The following is a 17,357-nucleotide window of genomic DNA, read 5'->3' as shown; positions in this document are numbered from 1 at the left end:
TTCTCCACCCATGTTTGTCTGCCTCTCTCGGGTTTCCAACAGACTGCATTGCCTGCCTCCATCTGTCACTTGGCAATCATCTTCTTCACCTCTGCAGTGCAATGTACTAATACCTAAAATGGGCCAGAGGCATCCTCCAGCCCGGAGGCCCATGATCACAACGCTGCTCAGGTCCCCATGGGTAAGCTCCACAAACCACATTGCAGCCAGCCACATCCAGGTACACCCCATGCCCTGACTGGTGCCTGCAGATCATCTGGGAGAGTCTTCACTGGCACGGGCCAGCGCTGGCTCCAAGCACACGGCAGCGCTTGCTGGCTGCAGGGCGAGTGCGGCTGTGCCACTCCCCCGCCAGCTCCGCACAGCCGTGGGGCTGCCCCACGGAGCACGATCCTTCCCAGCCAACTGCAGGGGCTCCGTGCAGGGCTCCTATGGGTGTGCTGCTGCTGCTGCGCCCACTTGATGCTCCGCAGGAAGGAGAGCCTTGACCGTCTCTCACGCTGCCCCCCATAAGGCAGTTGCTGGAGGAGGATGGGGCTGAATCTCTGCCCTTCCCTGGCTGTGACCTGCAGCCTCCAGTAAGTCTAAAGCACAGTATTTAAAAAACTGCTCTTAACTCTCAGTGTCCTGGCCCAACATATCTGCTCATCTCATCACCCCCATGCACCAAGACCTCCCTCTGCAGCCTGGGGACCTCTTTGCTTAGACTTACCTCTATCACTGGGTGTATCCTGTCCCTCCAACCCTGCCCGTGCTGTCCGGTTGCATCCCTCGCCCTGGGGGATTGAAAGTGTCAAGTGAGAGAGGGCCAAGGTGAGGTGGTCTGAGCTGAGACCAACCCCGGGAGAGGTGCCCTGTGCAGGCTGGGGGTCAGGCTGGCCAGGCACAGGTCCCACGCTGCCACAGCATCTGGGGGCTGTGACCCGTTGGGGACTGATCCCTTTTCCCAGGAGAGGCCAGGTCACTGCTCACATTGCCCTCCCCTAGCCAAGGTGGGGAGACAGGCTCAGCACACGTAGCTTGTGGGCTGCTCTGGCCTTTTGCATGGGTCCTAGGACTGCAGACCAACATGGGGTCACGCCCACAGGGAAGGAGATCCCACCAAAACAGACAGGGCACAAGAAGATGTGGGGAGGGAGGGAGGGAGCTCTGGACAGGCCCCGTCAATCTCTACAGGCTCCCCCTCTTCCCATGATCGTGGTGGGGTGGATGGAGGGACCACTGCCCTCAGTCCAGCTGCCATCCCCCACTGGCTGCAAAGTGAGGGCTTGGCCCAAGAGCTCCACAGCATCCAGCGCCCTCCCCATGGCAGCGGGTGCTGAGCATGCTCGCGGGATGCCCGTCTCCCCACAGTCTGCTGGCGAGCAGGGTGTGCCCTGCTTAGGTTGAGGCTGGTTCCCTCCACATTAAAGGAAATGTCTCTGCCCACTCCCTGTCCCGCAATAAGCCACAGAAGAGCAATCATCTTTCTGCAGCTATTTCCCCCTTGGCTCTGCTGCCTGACTCATTTCTGGCTCCCCCACCGACTGCGGTGCTTTTGGGAGCGTGCATGCGGAGCAGAGCGAAGGGGCTCCGGACCCCTGGGAACAGCAGCCAGCCAATTCCTGGGGCAAGGAGCTGTGCAGCCATGGCAGCAGCAATGCGCTCCGATCCCAGGCGCTGGGGCAAGAGGGCATGGCGAGGTGGGGGGAAGCGGAGGAAAGAGCCAGCTTGTAATTGCAAACGTCGCTAATTTGGTGCAGCTGCACGGCTGGAGAGGCAGCCCAGAAATATGCCGTCATTCCTCAGCGGGGTAGGACTATGCAAAGCCCTTTGCCGCCAGCGAGCTTGGAGCCAAGAGCCTGCATGGACAAACGGGGGGATGAAGAGATGAGGGCTTACCTCTGCCAGGGTTCCCAGGAGCCGCGGCACCCACAGGACGAGCAGCGGCAGCAGCGGGGGTCTCATTGGGACCAGGGTGGCTGCAGATTAGAGGGACGACAAGTTGGAGGCGAGGGGGGGTAGCTCCTTAGCAGTGGCTGCCCCCAGCCGGCCCCTTCTCCCATGGCAGCAAGGGGCTGCATCCCCGCATGCTTTCCGAGCGCGGGTGACAGGGTGACCTCAGCGGGGACTGGCGTCGCATGCCAGCGCGTCGCGCAGCAGCCCTGCCCGCCGTCCCCGGGCCGGAGCAGAGCACGCCGCCGGGCTGGGAGAAGTCCCGTGCGTGTGTGTGCCTCTCGCTGTGTGCATTTGCTATTGTTCCCGCGGCTCCGCGTCCCTCTGCGGTGACTCCGCAGCTGTCCCCGTGTCGGCGGGTGCGTGCCGCGGGCGGGGAGCTGCCTGCCGGGGGCTGGTGGGGGGGGGCCGGCTGCGGCTGGGGCTCCGCACGGCTGGAGCCCGGTCTGGCCGTTCGGGAGGAGTTCTGCGGTGTTGTGGGAGCTGGTGCTGAGAGGGGAGGAGAGGGGAGGAGACAGGACAGGACAGATGGCGGCTCAGAGCTGGAAGGGAGTGCCCAAGCCGGCCCCCGGCACGGGGAGGGCGGGCGGCCCGCAGCCCCCGCAGCCGGGTGCGGGTGCAGGAGGGAGCATCGGCAGGACCGCGGTCCCGGGGTGCTGTGCCGCCTCCCGCCCTCCGCCCGCCGCGTTCCTGCGCCCTTTGGCTCTGTAGGCATGAATTCCTGCAGGGAGTTCTGGCCGTGCTGGGGGAGCCGGAGAGGGGTGTCTCTGTGCGATGCCCAGGCAGCTTGGAGCTGGGGGGGGGTGTGTGTGTGGGGGGGGTGTGTGCACATTGTGAGAGGTTCCTGTGTGCTGCACGGACCCCACGGGCACAAAGGTGCTTGGACCCCGCTTTGCCCGTGTTGGGGGTTGGCTGGGTCCCTTGTCTGCTCGTGGGCTGTGGGAGCTGTGCTCTGCGTTGCTGCCATGGGGAGCAGGCTGTGTGTCGTCGTCCCCCCAGCCCCAAGCCGTGCCAGGGCCGTGCGCTGTGTGGTGCTGTGTCTGTGCAACGCGTGGCGGGATGCCAGCTCTGATTCAGAGCGGAGATGCCATTGGCTTCACATCAGCGCTGGAGATCTGGGACAGTGCTGGAAGAGGTTCAATGATGCATCTACCCCAAAAGCCGGCACAGCCTGTGTGGCCGTGGGAGTCTGTCCCAGTAGCCAGTACAGCCACCAACGGCGACCGTTCAAGCTCTGCTTATTGCTATGAGCCACTGAGCTGTTAGGGTGGGACACATTCCCCAAGCTGGCCCCAAGAGAGCAGATTCCCCCCCAGAAAAACTCAGAGGTTTGTCAGACCTGTGATCATCAGATCAGCCACCGGTGCCTGGGCAAAGACATGGGAAAGCCCCAGCACATAAGTGAGAAGAGAGGGGGACGCCATGGCCCTGGTCTAGGACCCATCTCCAACCCCAAACCTCCTGACAGCCCCCAGGCTGATGAGCCCAGCTGGGAAAGGGAACAGAGCACATGAGTCCCCTTCCCTTTGCACAGGGGACAGTTAATTCCCCAGGTCCTGGCCAAATGGGACTGGTGCCAGGACTCCTGGTCCGCAATCGCGGTCACGTCTCTGCAGACGTCCAGTCCCCTGCCTAGAGCGAGCTGAGGGTGAAGGAGCCCTGGCCCTGCTGCTCAGCCCAGCTGTAAGGGCTTATGTGTCACCTTCATCTCGTCTGTTAACGACTCAGGTGTCCCCCCAGCAGAGAGGCACAGCTCAACAACTGCAGGCCCTTCAAGTCACTCTGTCCCCAGACCTGCCCTCCCCCTGCACCCTGGACATGGAGATCAGGGTGGGAGCAGAAGACAATGTCTTGTCTTCAGGGCAGGCAAGTTTTTTAATCCTTAATACTGGCAGCTCTGGGGAGGCCTGAATGTCAAAAATGCAAGCAGTGCATCTGCTCAAGTGATGGAGGCCCAGGGTAAAAAGCTCTGGCTCTTATGGATCCCCTGATAGGTATTTGGGACTGAGGTCCACCAGCACCTGCGGTGATGGGGATGACCCATCAACAGTGCCACAGACAGCTGGGGCCACCCATTGCTGCTGCCGGACATTGGCGTGACCGGGGACTGGCCATCCTTCACTGGAATGCAAAGTGGGTGCTCACGGACACTGGAGGTGGTGTCCTCCAGGTGGGGAGGGAGTCCCCCTCCACAAGCTGAGGCAGAGGGAGGTTTGGGGCTGGCTGCTGCTGTCTCCAGTGGGCTGGGGACTGTTTTAAAAGGCCCCTTTCCAGAGCTGGGCGGCTGCAGCCGGCTGGGAGGAGGCTGGAGCTCCCTGCTGCAGCAAGGGCTTGCCAGGTTTACCCGGGGGCCCAGGGCAGGATCTGGGAGGATACAGCTGGCTGGTTCCCAGACGAGTTTGCAGAGAGGCCTTTGGTGGATGTCCCCATATGGGTCTGTGGCGAGGTGCAGGCTGCCACGGCGGCACAAGGAGGGGTGACCCCGCATTGGATGGGGAGCATGGGGCTGTTTGCTGCCATGAGGAGGGTGAGGATGGCTGGGGTGGAGGCAGGGCATGTCGGGGGTGGCTGGGACTGTGTTGTGTCCGTGGAGGGTGGCAGGTGAGGACAGAGCTCAATTGGAGGAGCCCCTGGCTGATGAAGCAGCGGTCGGAGGTTAGGATGGAGGGCCTTGGTGGGCTGGGAATTGTGATCCAGGGGGATGGGGCAGGAGTTCCCTTGGTCATCCCCAAGGAATTCCCTTGGTTACCAAGGAAAACCCCGGGAAGAGATTTTGCATCCCCCAGTGTCTGAGGCAGGTGACAGGGGGCAGTGCCCCCTGCAGTGGCACAGACAGGAGATTTTCGCAGGCTACAGAGTCAAGGTGGGGCTCCTCTAGCTTCAAAGCACACCAAAGAGGAGCTCCAGGCCAGCAAGAGGACAAACCTGGGAAACTCCAGCTGGGCTCAGTCTGCCCTGCCCAGCTGGAGATCGAGCTGAGCCCGCACGCACTCGCTACACCTGCCTGCCTGCAGCCCCAACGCACCTGCACCAGCCTCTCTGCAAAGCTGATCGCCTCCATCTCCAGCCACCCTGGCTCAGTGGGATGGGGATGCAAGGGAGGTAGGTGGGATATGGCATCTCAGGAGCTTGTTGGAAAACAATTGCTGCTGCCATGGCCCTTTGTGGGGGCACAGCTCTGGGTATTGGCTTGCCCAAGGACCAAAGGATCAGTCCTGCCCTCCCTGGTCCCTGGGCTGGGGAGCTGAGCAGGGACTGGAGCACAGTGTCTCTGGAGCCCGCTGCCTTGCTGTGCCCCTGCCCTGCACCTCCCCATCCAGGAGGAGAGGTGACACCCCGACTGGCGTGAGGACGGGCTGGGGGGGAGAAGCCTCAGCACCGTGCCTTGATGCCCACTGGGATGGGACTGATCTCTGGGCAGGGACCCAGAGGTGTCCCAGTGGCTCTCCCAGCCTCCACATGCTGCTGGTGGCTCATTGCAGGGCACGCAGAGCTGGCACCCCACCGGCCATGAGGACACCTCCATACCAGCCCCACTGATTTAAACCTGGGGGCCCAGCAGTTTTGCTCCCTGAGCTCAGGGAGTTTGTGCTGTGCCTGTGGTGGAAACAGCCCAAAGCGCTGGTGAGAGCCAAACCCAGGCTCTGTCCCTGGCGCCACGGGGCTCAGCAGTCTCCCATACTGGACATAAGAAGCTGCTCATTATGTGCCAGTGCTGCCCTCCCTGTGGCCACCCCGGTGACACAGTGACACCACAGGTAAGGACAGAGAGAGAGGCCGCCTTCAGCTGGGGATGCCAGATCTCCCCTCTGGTCCCCCTGACAGTGAAGCCTTCAGCTGTGCCAGACCCAAAAACAACTGCAGAAGGTTTCTCCACCCAGTAGTTGGAACCAGGCCTGGAAACTCAGGGGCTGCCGAGTCATCACATTTTCCATGAAGCAGCAAAGGCTACCGCAAGGAGCAGGGGGATGGGGGATGCCCCGCCGACCATAAGCACCGGAAAGCTCTGCTGGCCAGAACTGGGGTCGAACTGTGGGGTCTGTGCAGCCAAGCCACCGCCTCCTGCAAGGGAGAGGGCCTCAGGCTGGGAGTTTGTCCTTGCCCCAGGCCTCAGTGGGATCATCCAGTCTGGAACAGAGGTGGAAAAGGGGACCTCTGACAGCATATCCATCATTGTGGTGTCAGGTCTGGCTTATGCTGAGGGACAGTAGCCACAGTGCGGTGGCTCCAGGGCAGTGCCATCCTCAGACCAAAGCAGAGTCCACCCCCCAGTTTGCCTTTGTACTCCATGCACCGGCCTTTACTCCAGGCACCCTGAGTGTGGAGCTGGTGGCACAGGGCTTGTCCCCACTGAGGCATCTCCCAGACCTGAGCATCTTCCTCCAGACCTGGGGCGAGTAGGAGACCCCCCCTGGGAAGCACCAACTGGGGTGAGGATGAGCAAGGTGGGCAGCAAAGTGCGTGCCTGCAGCACCCGAACATCCCTGGTGTCACAGGGTCCGTATGTGGTGACAGCCGGCGGGCAATGCTCCCAAGGCTGGGCATGGGCAGAGACCGGCAGGGTCCCTGCACGCGGCTGCCAGGGGACAGCGTGTGGGCAAGGACGCTGCCACTCCCTGAAGGGACTCAGCCTGACACCCAGAGAGGGCACAGCCATGGCCTGGCACTATGCCATGACCGATGCTGTCACTGCACCGAGGAGCCTGTACCCATGGCTGGACACGCAGCCCTGCTGTCCCCATGGGACCTCTGCCATCCCTCCCTGGGCAGGACCCCTTGCATCCAGCCTGGCACCCTGTGACAATGTGGTGCCCCGGGGGATGCATTCTATGGGGCATTGGTGCCACTGGGATTGGGCTGGGAGCAGCGCTGGGGCTCCTGTCCTGCCTCGGCCCAGCAGCAGCATTCCTCTGGTCCTTGTCCCTCCGGTCCCTGTGTCTCCTTGTGCCCACCAGCACTGTGAACTGCCCCAGGCCACGATTTCTCCTCTCTGCCACCTCTGGGGAGCCGAGTGCTGCCCGGGGCTGCAAGGGAGGAACCAGGGGAACAGGCCGTTCCCAGGGCAGAGCCTGCAGACGATGCAGGTGCCGCTGGGACCTCTCTCTTTGCAAGGTTCACACGCCACCGTTCTCCAACCCTAAACCCTAGGGCACTGGGATGCTCTTCCTCCAACCCCTTGCAAGTGTTTAATCATTTCCACATGGAGCCCTGCCAGCACCGCTGCCTGCCTCCTGCCCCGTGCTTTCAAACCTTGGAGCTCTTCCCATTTTGCAGGGAGGGGAGGGCAGGCAGGTGAGGGGGGACATCACCCCTTCTGCAGGGCAGAGCTGTGCCCAGGGCAGGCACAGCCGTGCTGGCCAGGCTGCGGGACAGCCAGGAGGTGCAGGAGTGACTCCCATGCTGGGGTGATGCTCAGCACGCCCCCCGCAGCTTGCTGCAGGAGGCCTGGCAGCAGAGCCCGGGATGCCTGTGGGTGCGAGCCAGGCGCCTGCAGAGCTGGGAAGAGCCGAGCTGTGGGTGACTCAGAGCACGCCCAGAGCCGGCAGAGCCGGGCAGACCTGCTCTCCCCCCCCCGGGGTGCGGGTGCCGCCCCTGGGGCTGAGCAGGCTCAGGAGTCCCCTTCCCCTGGCAAGAGGCACCAGGTGGGGAGGGCTGACGGCAGCCTGGAGAGTGCCTGCCCCACACCTACTGCAAGCAGCGCTAGGGCATCACCTGGATGGCCCCCCAAAACCCCCCACCCCATCGCCAACAGCCTGCGGGGCTCTGCTCCCACCCTGGGAGGCAGTGTCTGCGCAGGCTGACACCAAAGGCGTCCGGTGCCACCATGGTGCCACACTCACGGGGCCAAGAAGTATCCGCGAAGCAGCTCCCGGTGCCCACCCACACCTCGCCATGCTGGAGACCCCGGGCATGAGATTCCCCCCTGCGCAGGCAACGCCGTGTAATCCCAGGCAGAGCAGCGCACAAAGGCTGCCCATCCCCTGCCACCCGCCCCGGGGCCGCGCGATGGGGTTTGCCAGTACCGTGCCAGAGCGCAGGAGAGTCCACACTCCTTTCCCCACCGCACGCATCCTGGCTTCGACCGCACGGCTGGGAAGAGAGAGGGAGTGGGACCAGTACCTCTCCTGGTGGGCATCCCCAGCGTGGTCCACATCCCGTCCCTGCGAGCCTGGCGCGTGCTGTGTCAACTTGGCGCGCTCACGCTTGCCGTTTACTCCCGCTTGTGCACGGCCCTGACGCTCAAGTCTGGGCTGGTCCTGGGGGAAGGCCCGCCTGGGCTCGCCCAGCGCCTCAGCTGCAGGATGCCAGGGAGGAGGGATCAGCTGGACAGAGATGTCTCCTGCGGCCCCGTGACGGCAGGGGTCTGCACGCCAGGGAGGGCGGGAGACGCATGCCGTGCCGCAGTCTGGGCAGGGCTCACACCTCCCTGCACCTCGCCTGGGTTTGCACCATGTGCTGTGGGGCCAGCCCAGGTGCTGAGGGCACCCTGTGGCGGGACCCTTGGAGACAGTGAGGCATCCCGTCATGCTGCTGTTGCAAAGGGAGCGGGGAGGGCCCCAAGGCTGTGATGGAGCCAGAGCAGACACCCAGATCCATGCTCAAGCCCTGAAGGTGTCTGTGGGCTGTGATTGCTAAAGACTCTGCTGCCCTGAGCCCCATCAGACCAGCCACCATTCTGGAATGAGACCATCCTGGTGCCACTCGGTCCCACATCAAGGGGGAGATGGAGAGGAGCTGGTGAGTTGGCTCAGGAGGTCCAGAGCAGCCCAAGAGCTTGTCCAAGATGGCACTTATCCTCACCCTGGGCCAGCTGGACCCTGGGGGCAAGGAGAAGGGTCTTGCCAGTGGGTTTGGAGGAAAGCTGGGACAATGGGAGCAGGTCCCAAGGGATCCCCTCTCCCATCTTTATGGATGTGGCAGGAGGATGTGCAAGAGCCACGGCAGTGAGCATGAGACTCCCGTCTCCTGCAGTCCCAGCTGAAAACAAGGCCTGGAGCTCATGTTCCTGGTCTCCTCACAAGACGCTGGCAAGACGCTGGCTCAGCCCAACATGCCACCGGCAGGTTCCCGCATCTGCCATGGGGGCTGGCAGGGGGACTTCTGCATCTGACCCTTTCCCGTCCCACGAGGGTCACATGTGTGTCAGCTGCCGCTCGGGGGCTCCGGCCGTCCCACCACAGGCACCAGTGCTGCCGGAGGCTCCCCCGCGCGCCCGCCTCGGCTGCGCAAAGCACTCTGTGGAGAAAAGGCAGAGGGAAGGTGACGGTGGCTTCATCCACCCCAGCGTGCCTGCCTGCACAGCAGGGAGAGGAGGAAGCCCTGGACGCTGCTGCCGTGCTCAGCAGCTTCGTGAAAACACAGCCTTCAAACTTGGAAAGCGGCTCAGTTTCCAAATACCACCATGAACTGAAAAACTCACCTCAAAATGAAACCAGCCCTGGCCCTCTGGTTCAAAGTTTCCTGTATAAAAACAAACCTGCCAGACGGCTGCATTTGCACACAAAAGGTTTTGTTTTCGGGAGGAAGGTCTCTTTTTTGGAGGAGTAAACACAGGGCCTGCCCATCCTCCATGCCCCTGGGCGGGAGGCCTGCCTGCCAGCTCCGGGCGAAGGAAGGCAGGGCATTGTCCCATCTTGCTGCCTGGCCGTTTTCTCTCCCGTGCATCGCCTGCGAGCACACCAGACCGCTGCCTGCACCAACACCAATGCCGCCACCATACCGAGCTGCCGGCCAGCTTGTCCTGCAAGCGCTGGATCCTGTCAGCCCGTGCCAGCAGAGGCTTATTTGCACACATCCCCGTAGCTGTGACGCCTTGGAGGGTCCCTGGGCGTGGGGAAGAGTGCGGGATGGGGCTGTCCAAGGGCAGAGTCCTCAGCAGAGGGGATCAGCACCTGCTCGTAGCTCTCCTTGTGCCGTGGTGGTCCCGGGGTGCTGCAGCGCGGTACCCAGGGGTGTTCCTCTCCCCACAGCACGGCTGCAGCCCTGGCAGCGCCTGCTTCTGCGGCTCCTTGGCTTCTCCCTGGCATCTCCCGCGGCACCCGGAGCCAAACACGACACAGGCCCGTCTCTTCACCTATGAGTGGCGTCTGCTGCCATCCAGCCCCCAGAGGAAGGCAGGTCTGCTTCTTCACAGGACCCCCAGCCCTGCTCTACTCTCCCCAGCTCAGCTGCAGAGCCCCCCGAGAGCACCCTCCCCGGGTTGACGCACGTTTGGGGCCGGCACCAGCCAGGCAGCGGCTGGTCCCCAGGACACTGCCGTAGGCGGTGTTCACCCACCACAGTGGAAGCTGCTTCTTGGGACATGCCTTGGCCGTGGGTCTCGCAGCAGGCGATTGCTAAAGGCTTTGCTGGCACAAGCGTGGCCTCAGCAGGCGGGCGCTGCGGTTCTGGAGCAGGGGTGAGGCGGTTGCGGAGGGACGCAGGATCAGGCCCCTCCACTGTTGCCTGCTGACAGTTTTGCTCTAGTGTCTGTCCCTTCGGCCACAGCCTCTGCTGCTTGGCTTGGGTCGGTGGGACCCTTCTTTGGGTCTTGCAGAGTGACACAGAGCTCAGCCTTGCCTCTCTTGGGGTCCCTGATGAAGTGTCCATGGGGTTGAGCATCCTGGCTTGAGGCTTTGGGGGCAGGGAGGATGGAGGGTCTGTGGGGCTTGTAGGCCCTACCAGATGCCAGACATGGAGAGCTGGTTCCTACACAAACCACAGGCAGAAGCTATTTTCACCTCTGAGCTGGGACACACCCACTCTGCCTCAGTTTACCACCCGTGCACAGGGAAGCAGAGGTGCTCTGCTGCTGGAGGGGAGGGAGGGAGAACAGGCAGCAGGCTGGTAACGGGGACACATCAAGCTTTTCCAAGCCTCTTCATCCCTCCCTGGGCTGTCATTAGCAGTGACTTTGGCATCTGGGCTGCGAAGCCACGCTGTCCTGCTTCTCCCGTGGGTGGTGCAGCTGGGTTGGGCTGGCTGTGGGGTCCGGGAGGGACTGCCCCAAGGCTCGGGGGGGATCAGCTGGGCCGTGGTCCGGCTCGAGCCGCTTGGCTGGGAGAGCCTAAAACAACAAACATTGCAGAATAAGGGGACATTTCACTGCTTTTTCCTGGTCAAGTGGTTTCCTGTTTTCTAAGCAGTTCTTCCAGCACCACTGGGGCAGAGGACTTGGTCCCAGAGCAGACCCTCACCAGGGAGGCAAGTTCCTGCTGCTTGACTTCTGACCTTTACCGGAGACCTGCAGCAGGAGACAGAGTTATTCTCTTTCCCTCTGGGCTGAAAGCATCCATGAACGCGTGGTCTTACTTAGGCCAAAACAGGCTGGACACTGCTTGTTTGTTTACACAGCCTTGTTGGTATTTCTTACGGAGAGCTTTCCATGGCCTGACAAACTCATCACATGCATGGCCACCCGCTCGACACGCTCAGCCCTGCGCGGGGAGCGCGGGAGCTCCTGGGCTCAGCACGGCTCCGACGGGCTCTGCTGTGCGCCGGGGTGGCTCGGTGCTGCTGAGGGCAGGGGACAAGGGCAGGACACCCCGTGGCACACCACCGCTGTATTTCCCAGGAGCGTGGAGTGCCTGTCTCCATCTCCATCACCCCTGCTCCTCCCAGGCCAAGCCCTGCCCCCCAGCTGTGTGTTGGGGTCCTGAGCGGAGCCCTGTACAATCCCAGTGCTTTTCCAGCCTTGGGTCCATCCTTTCTCCCCCAGAGCCGGTCTGCAACTGTGCGCACGGGTCAGGTCACCCCACCGGGAGGTGCTGCCCCCCCAGCGCCCCTTCCCGCTCCTCTGCCCCAGCCCGGAGCCCCCTGCCCAGCTCCCGCCGCTCCTTCCCCTGCCTGTCACTGACCTCCCCTCTGTCCCTGGCGGTACCAGGAGTGGGGGTGGTGGGACCATCCCAGCAGGTCTCCAGGAAACACACGGGTATTTTCTCAGCTGACAAACATCATCTTTCCCCTCCTTTGCTGACTGTTATTACAAAGAAGCTGTTGGCAGAGAGTCTGCCCTGAAAGCCAGCCTGTGAGTGTCACCCCCGGGGACTGTCTGACCTACGGAGAAGAGGCAGGCAGAGAGGACGCTGACACACAGGGCGGCTGTCACTGCTTGAATCAGTCCTGGCTCCTTGTGGAAGACAGGACCCATCTGGACCTCCTCAGGGTCCATCCTGGATCCTTACACGCTCAGTCGTCCCTGACCGTGACAGAAACAAAAACCAGGCCCTTGCAGGAACGGAGGGATAGGCAGACACCCAGGGTCCTGTCAGCACCCGTGGGCCCAGACCCAGACAGCGCTGCGGGATGCAGCCGCATGCAGCATCTCCTCCCTGGCAGGAGCAGGCAGCAGGGATCCTGCCCGGCACGTGCCCGCAGGCTGCGGCGTCCAAGCTCCGCTGGGTCCCCCCGGCTGGACTCCAGCTCCCCAAAGTGGAGCCTCCCCAAAGCCCAGCTGAGATGGTCTCACTGGTGACTCTTGCATCTGGGGAGAGGCTCAGGAGACCCACAGAAGAGGGGCGGGCAGAGCTGCTTGGGGGGGCTGTGAGAGGAGGTGGAGATGGCCCCTGGTAGGGGGGATCCCCTGGTAGGGGGTGTCATGCTGCCAGGCTGGCTGGTGGCGTGGCAGGGTGGGGGTGACCTGCCCCATCTGAGAGCAGAGCTCGCTGGCTTTGCACCGCTCTCCGCAGCCCCGTGGGTCTCCAGCCAGTGCTTCCCCATCCTCTCCCCGACTCGCCAGCAGCATGGATCCCTCCTGCCCTATCCTGCTACCACAGACCTGAGCCCCAGCACCACATGCAGGCTCTGCATTAAGGAGGGGCCCACCCTTTCCCAAAGTGCACACACAGCCCAGCAGCCCTGGCTAACAGGGTGCAACGTCCCCCATAAACCAGAGGGGAGGCATGGGGGGAGAAGGATGTGCTGGAGGAGCGGAAGCTGGAGCACTGCGCAGTGACCTGGCACCACGGCCGTGACCTGCTGCTCTCCCCCGCGGTGGCAGACCTAGTGCCTTATTCAGGGTTACTGCAAACACTGCCCTGATGCCAGCCCCATGGCTCGACCACGTGCCCATGCCGGGCGGGAGCAGGGGAAGGGTGTTCGGCAGCGCTGGGTGATGGAGAGGTCTGCTGCCTGCCGCTGCAGCTCATCCAGTGCTGACAAGGCGAGGTTTTCATGGGCAAAAAGCCCGGTGCCTGTGCTGCATCAGGGGCTCTGGTGCCACCAGGTTTATCCTCCGTACTGAAAACTCCATGGCTCCATCCTCCACTACCTGCACTTCCTGGCAGGAAAGGTGTCCCCTGCCCCAGAGCATATGGGGACCACCCTTGGCCCAAACGGCAGAAGAAAAAAACAACATAAAAAGCTTGCAGTTTCTTAGCTTCTCCTCTAAATCTGGGGCATTCGTGGCTTCTAGCACCCTGGCGAGCTGATAGGAATATTTCTGATCCCTGGAGCTGGGATAAAATAGACTGTGAGTTCCCGTGGCTCAGACCTACGTCCGCACGGCTGCGGCAAGACCAAGGGGACTTGGGAGGCACCACTCAGCAGGGGCAATGCACGGCCCAACGTGGCAGCTTCCTGATCTTCTGAGGCCAGAAAACATCCAAAACAGCTTTCAAGAGCAGGCAGGCCCATTTACTCGCACGCCAGCTGCGTGCTGGAGGAGCTGCGCTGTGCAGATCCCCGTCCTCTCTGCATTGCTGCCCTCTGGCTGCCTCGGCACATCTACGGCCCGTGTCTCCGCCAGCTGCGGAGGTGGGACCTGGCTCTTGCAAGATGCACCACAACTCGAGAACCCACCTTTGGGAGCAAGTCAATGCCTTTCAGTGCACCATCAGCCAGGCGTGGGTGCTGGCAGCCTAGTGCCAAACTACAGGACCGAAGATTTGAATTTAGAGAATTTGCCTCATTTGCACATGCGCTGCATCTGACATGATCCCAGCTGCAGGTCCTGTCTGTAGGACATATCCTGCTGTGCTGAGACAGGATTGTCGTGGTGGGATTTTCTCGGTGGGATTCAGGCGAGGAGGCTGAATCTCTCTCTGTGCTCAAGGGGAATCTTGCAGGGTGCTGCATGATAGAGGTAGGGCAGTGGGTTCACATTTGGAGGGGATAGCAAAGCTTTTCTGTGCGCTCTCTGACCTTATAAAGATACTTTAATAGAGCGCAGGAAAACAGCATGGAAAGCTCTGGAATACATGGCTTTTGTTAAAAAACCCGACAAGCCTCAGCTCTACAGTTTACCCAAGAAAAGAGGAAGAGGCCACCGAGGTGAGTTATGCAAGTATCTGCGTGGAGAAGAGGTGCCTCCTGTCCAGCAGCAACAGCCGACGTGACAGCAGCTGGAACTGGAGGAGCCGAGCTCTTGGGTCAGCTTCACCCCGCACCACTGGTCTTTCAGACAACCTCAGCTCATCCCCACCTCCAAGACTCCATGCAGAAGCTGCTGGCGCGTCCTCCCTAGCCTGTGCCGTGCAGCAGCAAGGCCTTTTGACCCCAGGTAGCTGCATCCGCAGGTCCATCCTGTGCTGGGGCCAGATGGTACAGTCAGCATCACATGCACGGGCTGTTTTTAGCAAGGTTAAGAAACTTAGCCCCCACTTAGTGGAGTGACAAACTCAGCATCTGTTTGACTCGCTGCACCTATTTCTGCACCGGACGTTGGCTGAGAGGGGGCTATTTTTAACCATCCCTGGTTTACTATCTTCTTTCTAGCTGTTATCACGGGCTAGGAGAGGATCTGTGCGCCCTTTGTGAAAAACTCACTGCCGATCCCAGACCAGATAAGCCTGCAGAAAGCCAGCGTCGCTTCCCCCGAGCCCAGCGGCGCGTGGGCGCAGGGTCTCTCGCAGCAAAAATGGAAGTGACTACTTTCTAACCGCTTCCTTTCTTTCTGGGTCTCTCTCTCTCCCTCCTGCTCCTCCTGACAAGTTCGTTTCCTGTTATTGATAACGGCCCCTGCACCCGGCGAGAGGTCGCTGCGCTCGCTGCCCCCAGGAGAAAACAGCCCAGGAGGCAGCAGGGCTGTGCGAGGCAGACCCGGCCCGGCCCTGCGGGGCAGGCAGCGAGGCTCAGCCCATGCCGCTGGGTGCCGAGGTCCCTGCTGCTGCTGGGTGCAGCGTGCCAAGGGACCCAGCACAGGAATGACACGGTGGGACTTCAGGATTCTCAAGCCTTTTTGTGCCTTTCTCCTAGGGAGTGCTTTGTCCTGTGTGCTCTGGGGGTGAAGGGTAGCCAGGGGTTTTCTTGTTCCTGGGAGCCTTTTTCCTGCCCGCTCACCTCGCAGTGTTTTGCAAGCAGGCACTGTGGCCTGGAGCCTCCTGAGAAGACACGTGTGTGTGTGTCTCGTGGCCTGGAGCAAGCCACTGTTTGCTGCCACCCCACCAGGCTTCCCGTGCTAGGCAGGCATCTAGCTCCCCAGGGGAAACTGAGGCACGCAAAGGTTTTCAGACAGCCTTTCCAAAAGCACAGCTCTCTTGGAGGCAGGCAGGGAAGTGCAGGACAAACCCAAGCGATATGTGGATGAGCAAGATGCTGCTGCCAGTGCTGGGACTGTGTCCCCTCGTGGTGCAGCAGTGTGTCTTGGATGACCGTGGCTCTTGCTGTGCCTCCTCTGGCATCTGCTGGATACAGAGTCAAAGTCTCAGCACCCTGGCGACCTGGCCCCACATGCTGGCTTAGATCCTCTCTACCCTCACCGCTCGACTGAAGAGCAATCCTCCATGCACGAAGTGACAGTGAATGGGGAGAGCTTGTTCCCCCATGAGGACAGGAATAAACCATGCTGACATAAAGCACCTTCACGCCAGGAGAACACCTTTCCCAGGGGGGCTGTTCCTTGTTCCCACGCACCTCTCTTTAGTCCCCAGCAGCACCAACTCTGCCTCGTCACTAGCTCCACACAGATGGGACTGGTGGTTCACCTGCTTTGCCTCTGCCTTTCTGTTTGCAAAGTTGGAGGAAAGCTCAGGTTGTTCGCAGGAGATGTTGGAGAATATCTAATTCCAGAAACCAAAAGTGGTTCTGTTCAGCAATCATTCAAAGAAGAAAAAAAAACCCACCCACCGGTCAAGGAAGAAATACAGGTGATAAACCATCCTTGTGGTTCTCCTTGAGGAGAAGGGCAGGAGTGCAGGGGCTGGCAAGATCAGCAGGGATGCCTTGAAAAAATGAAACAGCAATTGCTTAATTGCTCCCAGACAGAGCCGGGCAGCAGCAGGAGAAAACCCTGCGCAGACTGTCACTGGCAATGGGGAGGAAGGTCACACGTCCGCTCCCTCCAGCTCTCCCTCACCAGGATGAGATCCATCCCAGCGGGATGCCCGAGGGTCCGGGCTGACGTGCCGCACTGCTCTGCGGGCTCTGCGCTCCCCACAGCCCCGCCGGCACAGGCTGCGTGTGGCAGACGCCTTCTCTGTGCCGGGGCCGTCCTTGGGAACGCGCTCAGGCGGAGGGAGCTGGAGCAATGAGACGTCTTTCTCTGGGAAAAGCGATCTGCAGAGGTGCTTCGCTCAGCTCCCGGCTCCCGGCTGTCCCCGGGCCAGTGGGTGCGCGACGCAGAGCCCCCCGATGCCGGGCTGTAACCGGGCTGTTCGCACCCCTTGCAGCCGGCTCTGCTGGATGCTCGGGCTAATTGCATAGTACTTCTCATGCCCGCCGGGAGCCGATTGGCCGATTTTAACAGTCTGCTGAATCCCAAGGCAGCTGCTTCACCTTCAAGCCCAGGAGCGATGTTTAGACAGTGAAGGAGATGGGCTAATTTCCAAAACCCTGCAGGACATCCTGAGCTCCCGGTCGTGTCAGCGGGAGCAACACCAGGCTTTTCTGAGCGCTGGACCAAAAGGTGACGGAGGCCCAGCGAGACGAGGCTGTGGTGCGGTAGGCAATCCTGGGGGAGTGAGACTGTGGGGCAGCGCTTTGGGTGCTATTTCGGTGCCTGCCTGGGCTCAGGTGACTTTGGGTCTTCGCTGCTGTTTAGAGAGGATGAAGAGAGGTGCTGGGGTGTGTGGGTGAGGGCAGGGCAGGGGGGAGAGAAGGCTCGAGGGCAGAAATGGGCATAAGGACTGGCTGGGTTTTAGTGGGGAGAACAAGTCCCAGTCTGAAGCTGGGACCTGCTCTTTGCACCAAGGGAACTGACTATGAGGATATGGCCAGAGGATGCAAGATGACCCCATGAAAGTGGAGTTGTACAATGCAAGTGAACAACCGGATTTATTCCCCAATCATGGATAAACCCAGATCTCCCTCCCCAAAGCACCAAATCTGTAGGGTCCCAATGCCCTGCTGGCCTTGCGGAAAATAAAGCCACAGCCATACAGCCCCTCGAAGACTCCTGAGGCTCTGCCACAAACCTCTCCAGTCCCTGTATCCCAACTCATGACCCTAATGCACAGGTGTCCACAGACAGGGGACACATGGAATCCCATGCAAGACACATCTCTGGG

General features: G+C 61.4%; 1 protein-coding gene across 2 annotated transcripts in view; it reads right to left on the bottom strand.

Annotated features, from left to right (window-relative positions):
* Positions 1 to 2,382, bottom strand: part of LOC128900419 (receptor-type tyrosine-protein phosphatase V-like) — a 37,046-nt gene extending 34,664 nt beyond the window's left edge. For both annotated transcript variants that reach the window (XM_054181541.1, XM_054181542.1), the window contains exons 1-2: positions 1,882 to 2,382; positions 713 to 776 (exon numbers count right to left, since the gene is read on the bottom strand). In XM_054181541.1, coding sequence (XP_054037516.1) covers positions 713 to 776; positions 1,882 to 1,947 — 130 coding nt within the window. In that variant the 5' untranslated portion in view covers positions 1,948 to 2,382. The remainder of the gene's footprint in view (positions 1 to 712; positions 777 to 1,881) is intronic.
* Between the last annotated feature and the right edge of the window lie 14,975 nt (positions 2,383 to 17,357).

This window comes from Rissa tridactyla, chromosome 21 (genome assembly GCF_028500815.1).
Source record: "Rissa tridactyla isolate bRisTri1 chromosome 21, bRisTri1.patW.cur.20221130, whole genome shotgun sequence".
Classification (NCBI taxonomy): Eukaryota; Metazoa; Chordata; class Aves; order Charadriiformes; family Laridae; genus Rissa; species Rissa tridactyla.
This window is presented reverse-complemented; position numbering and strand designations above follow the sequence as displayed.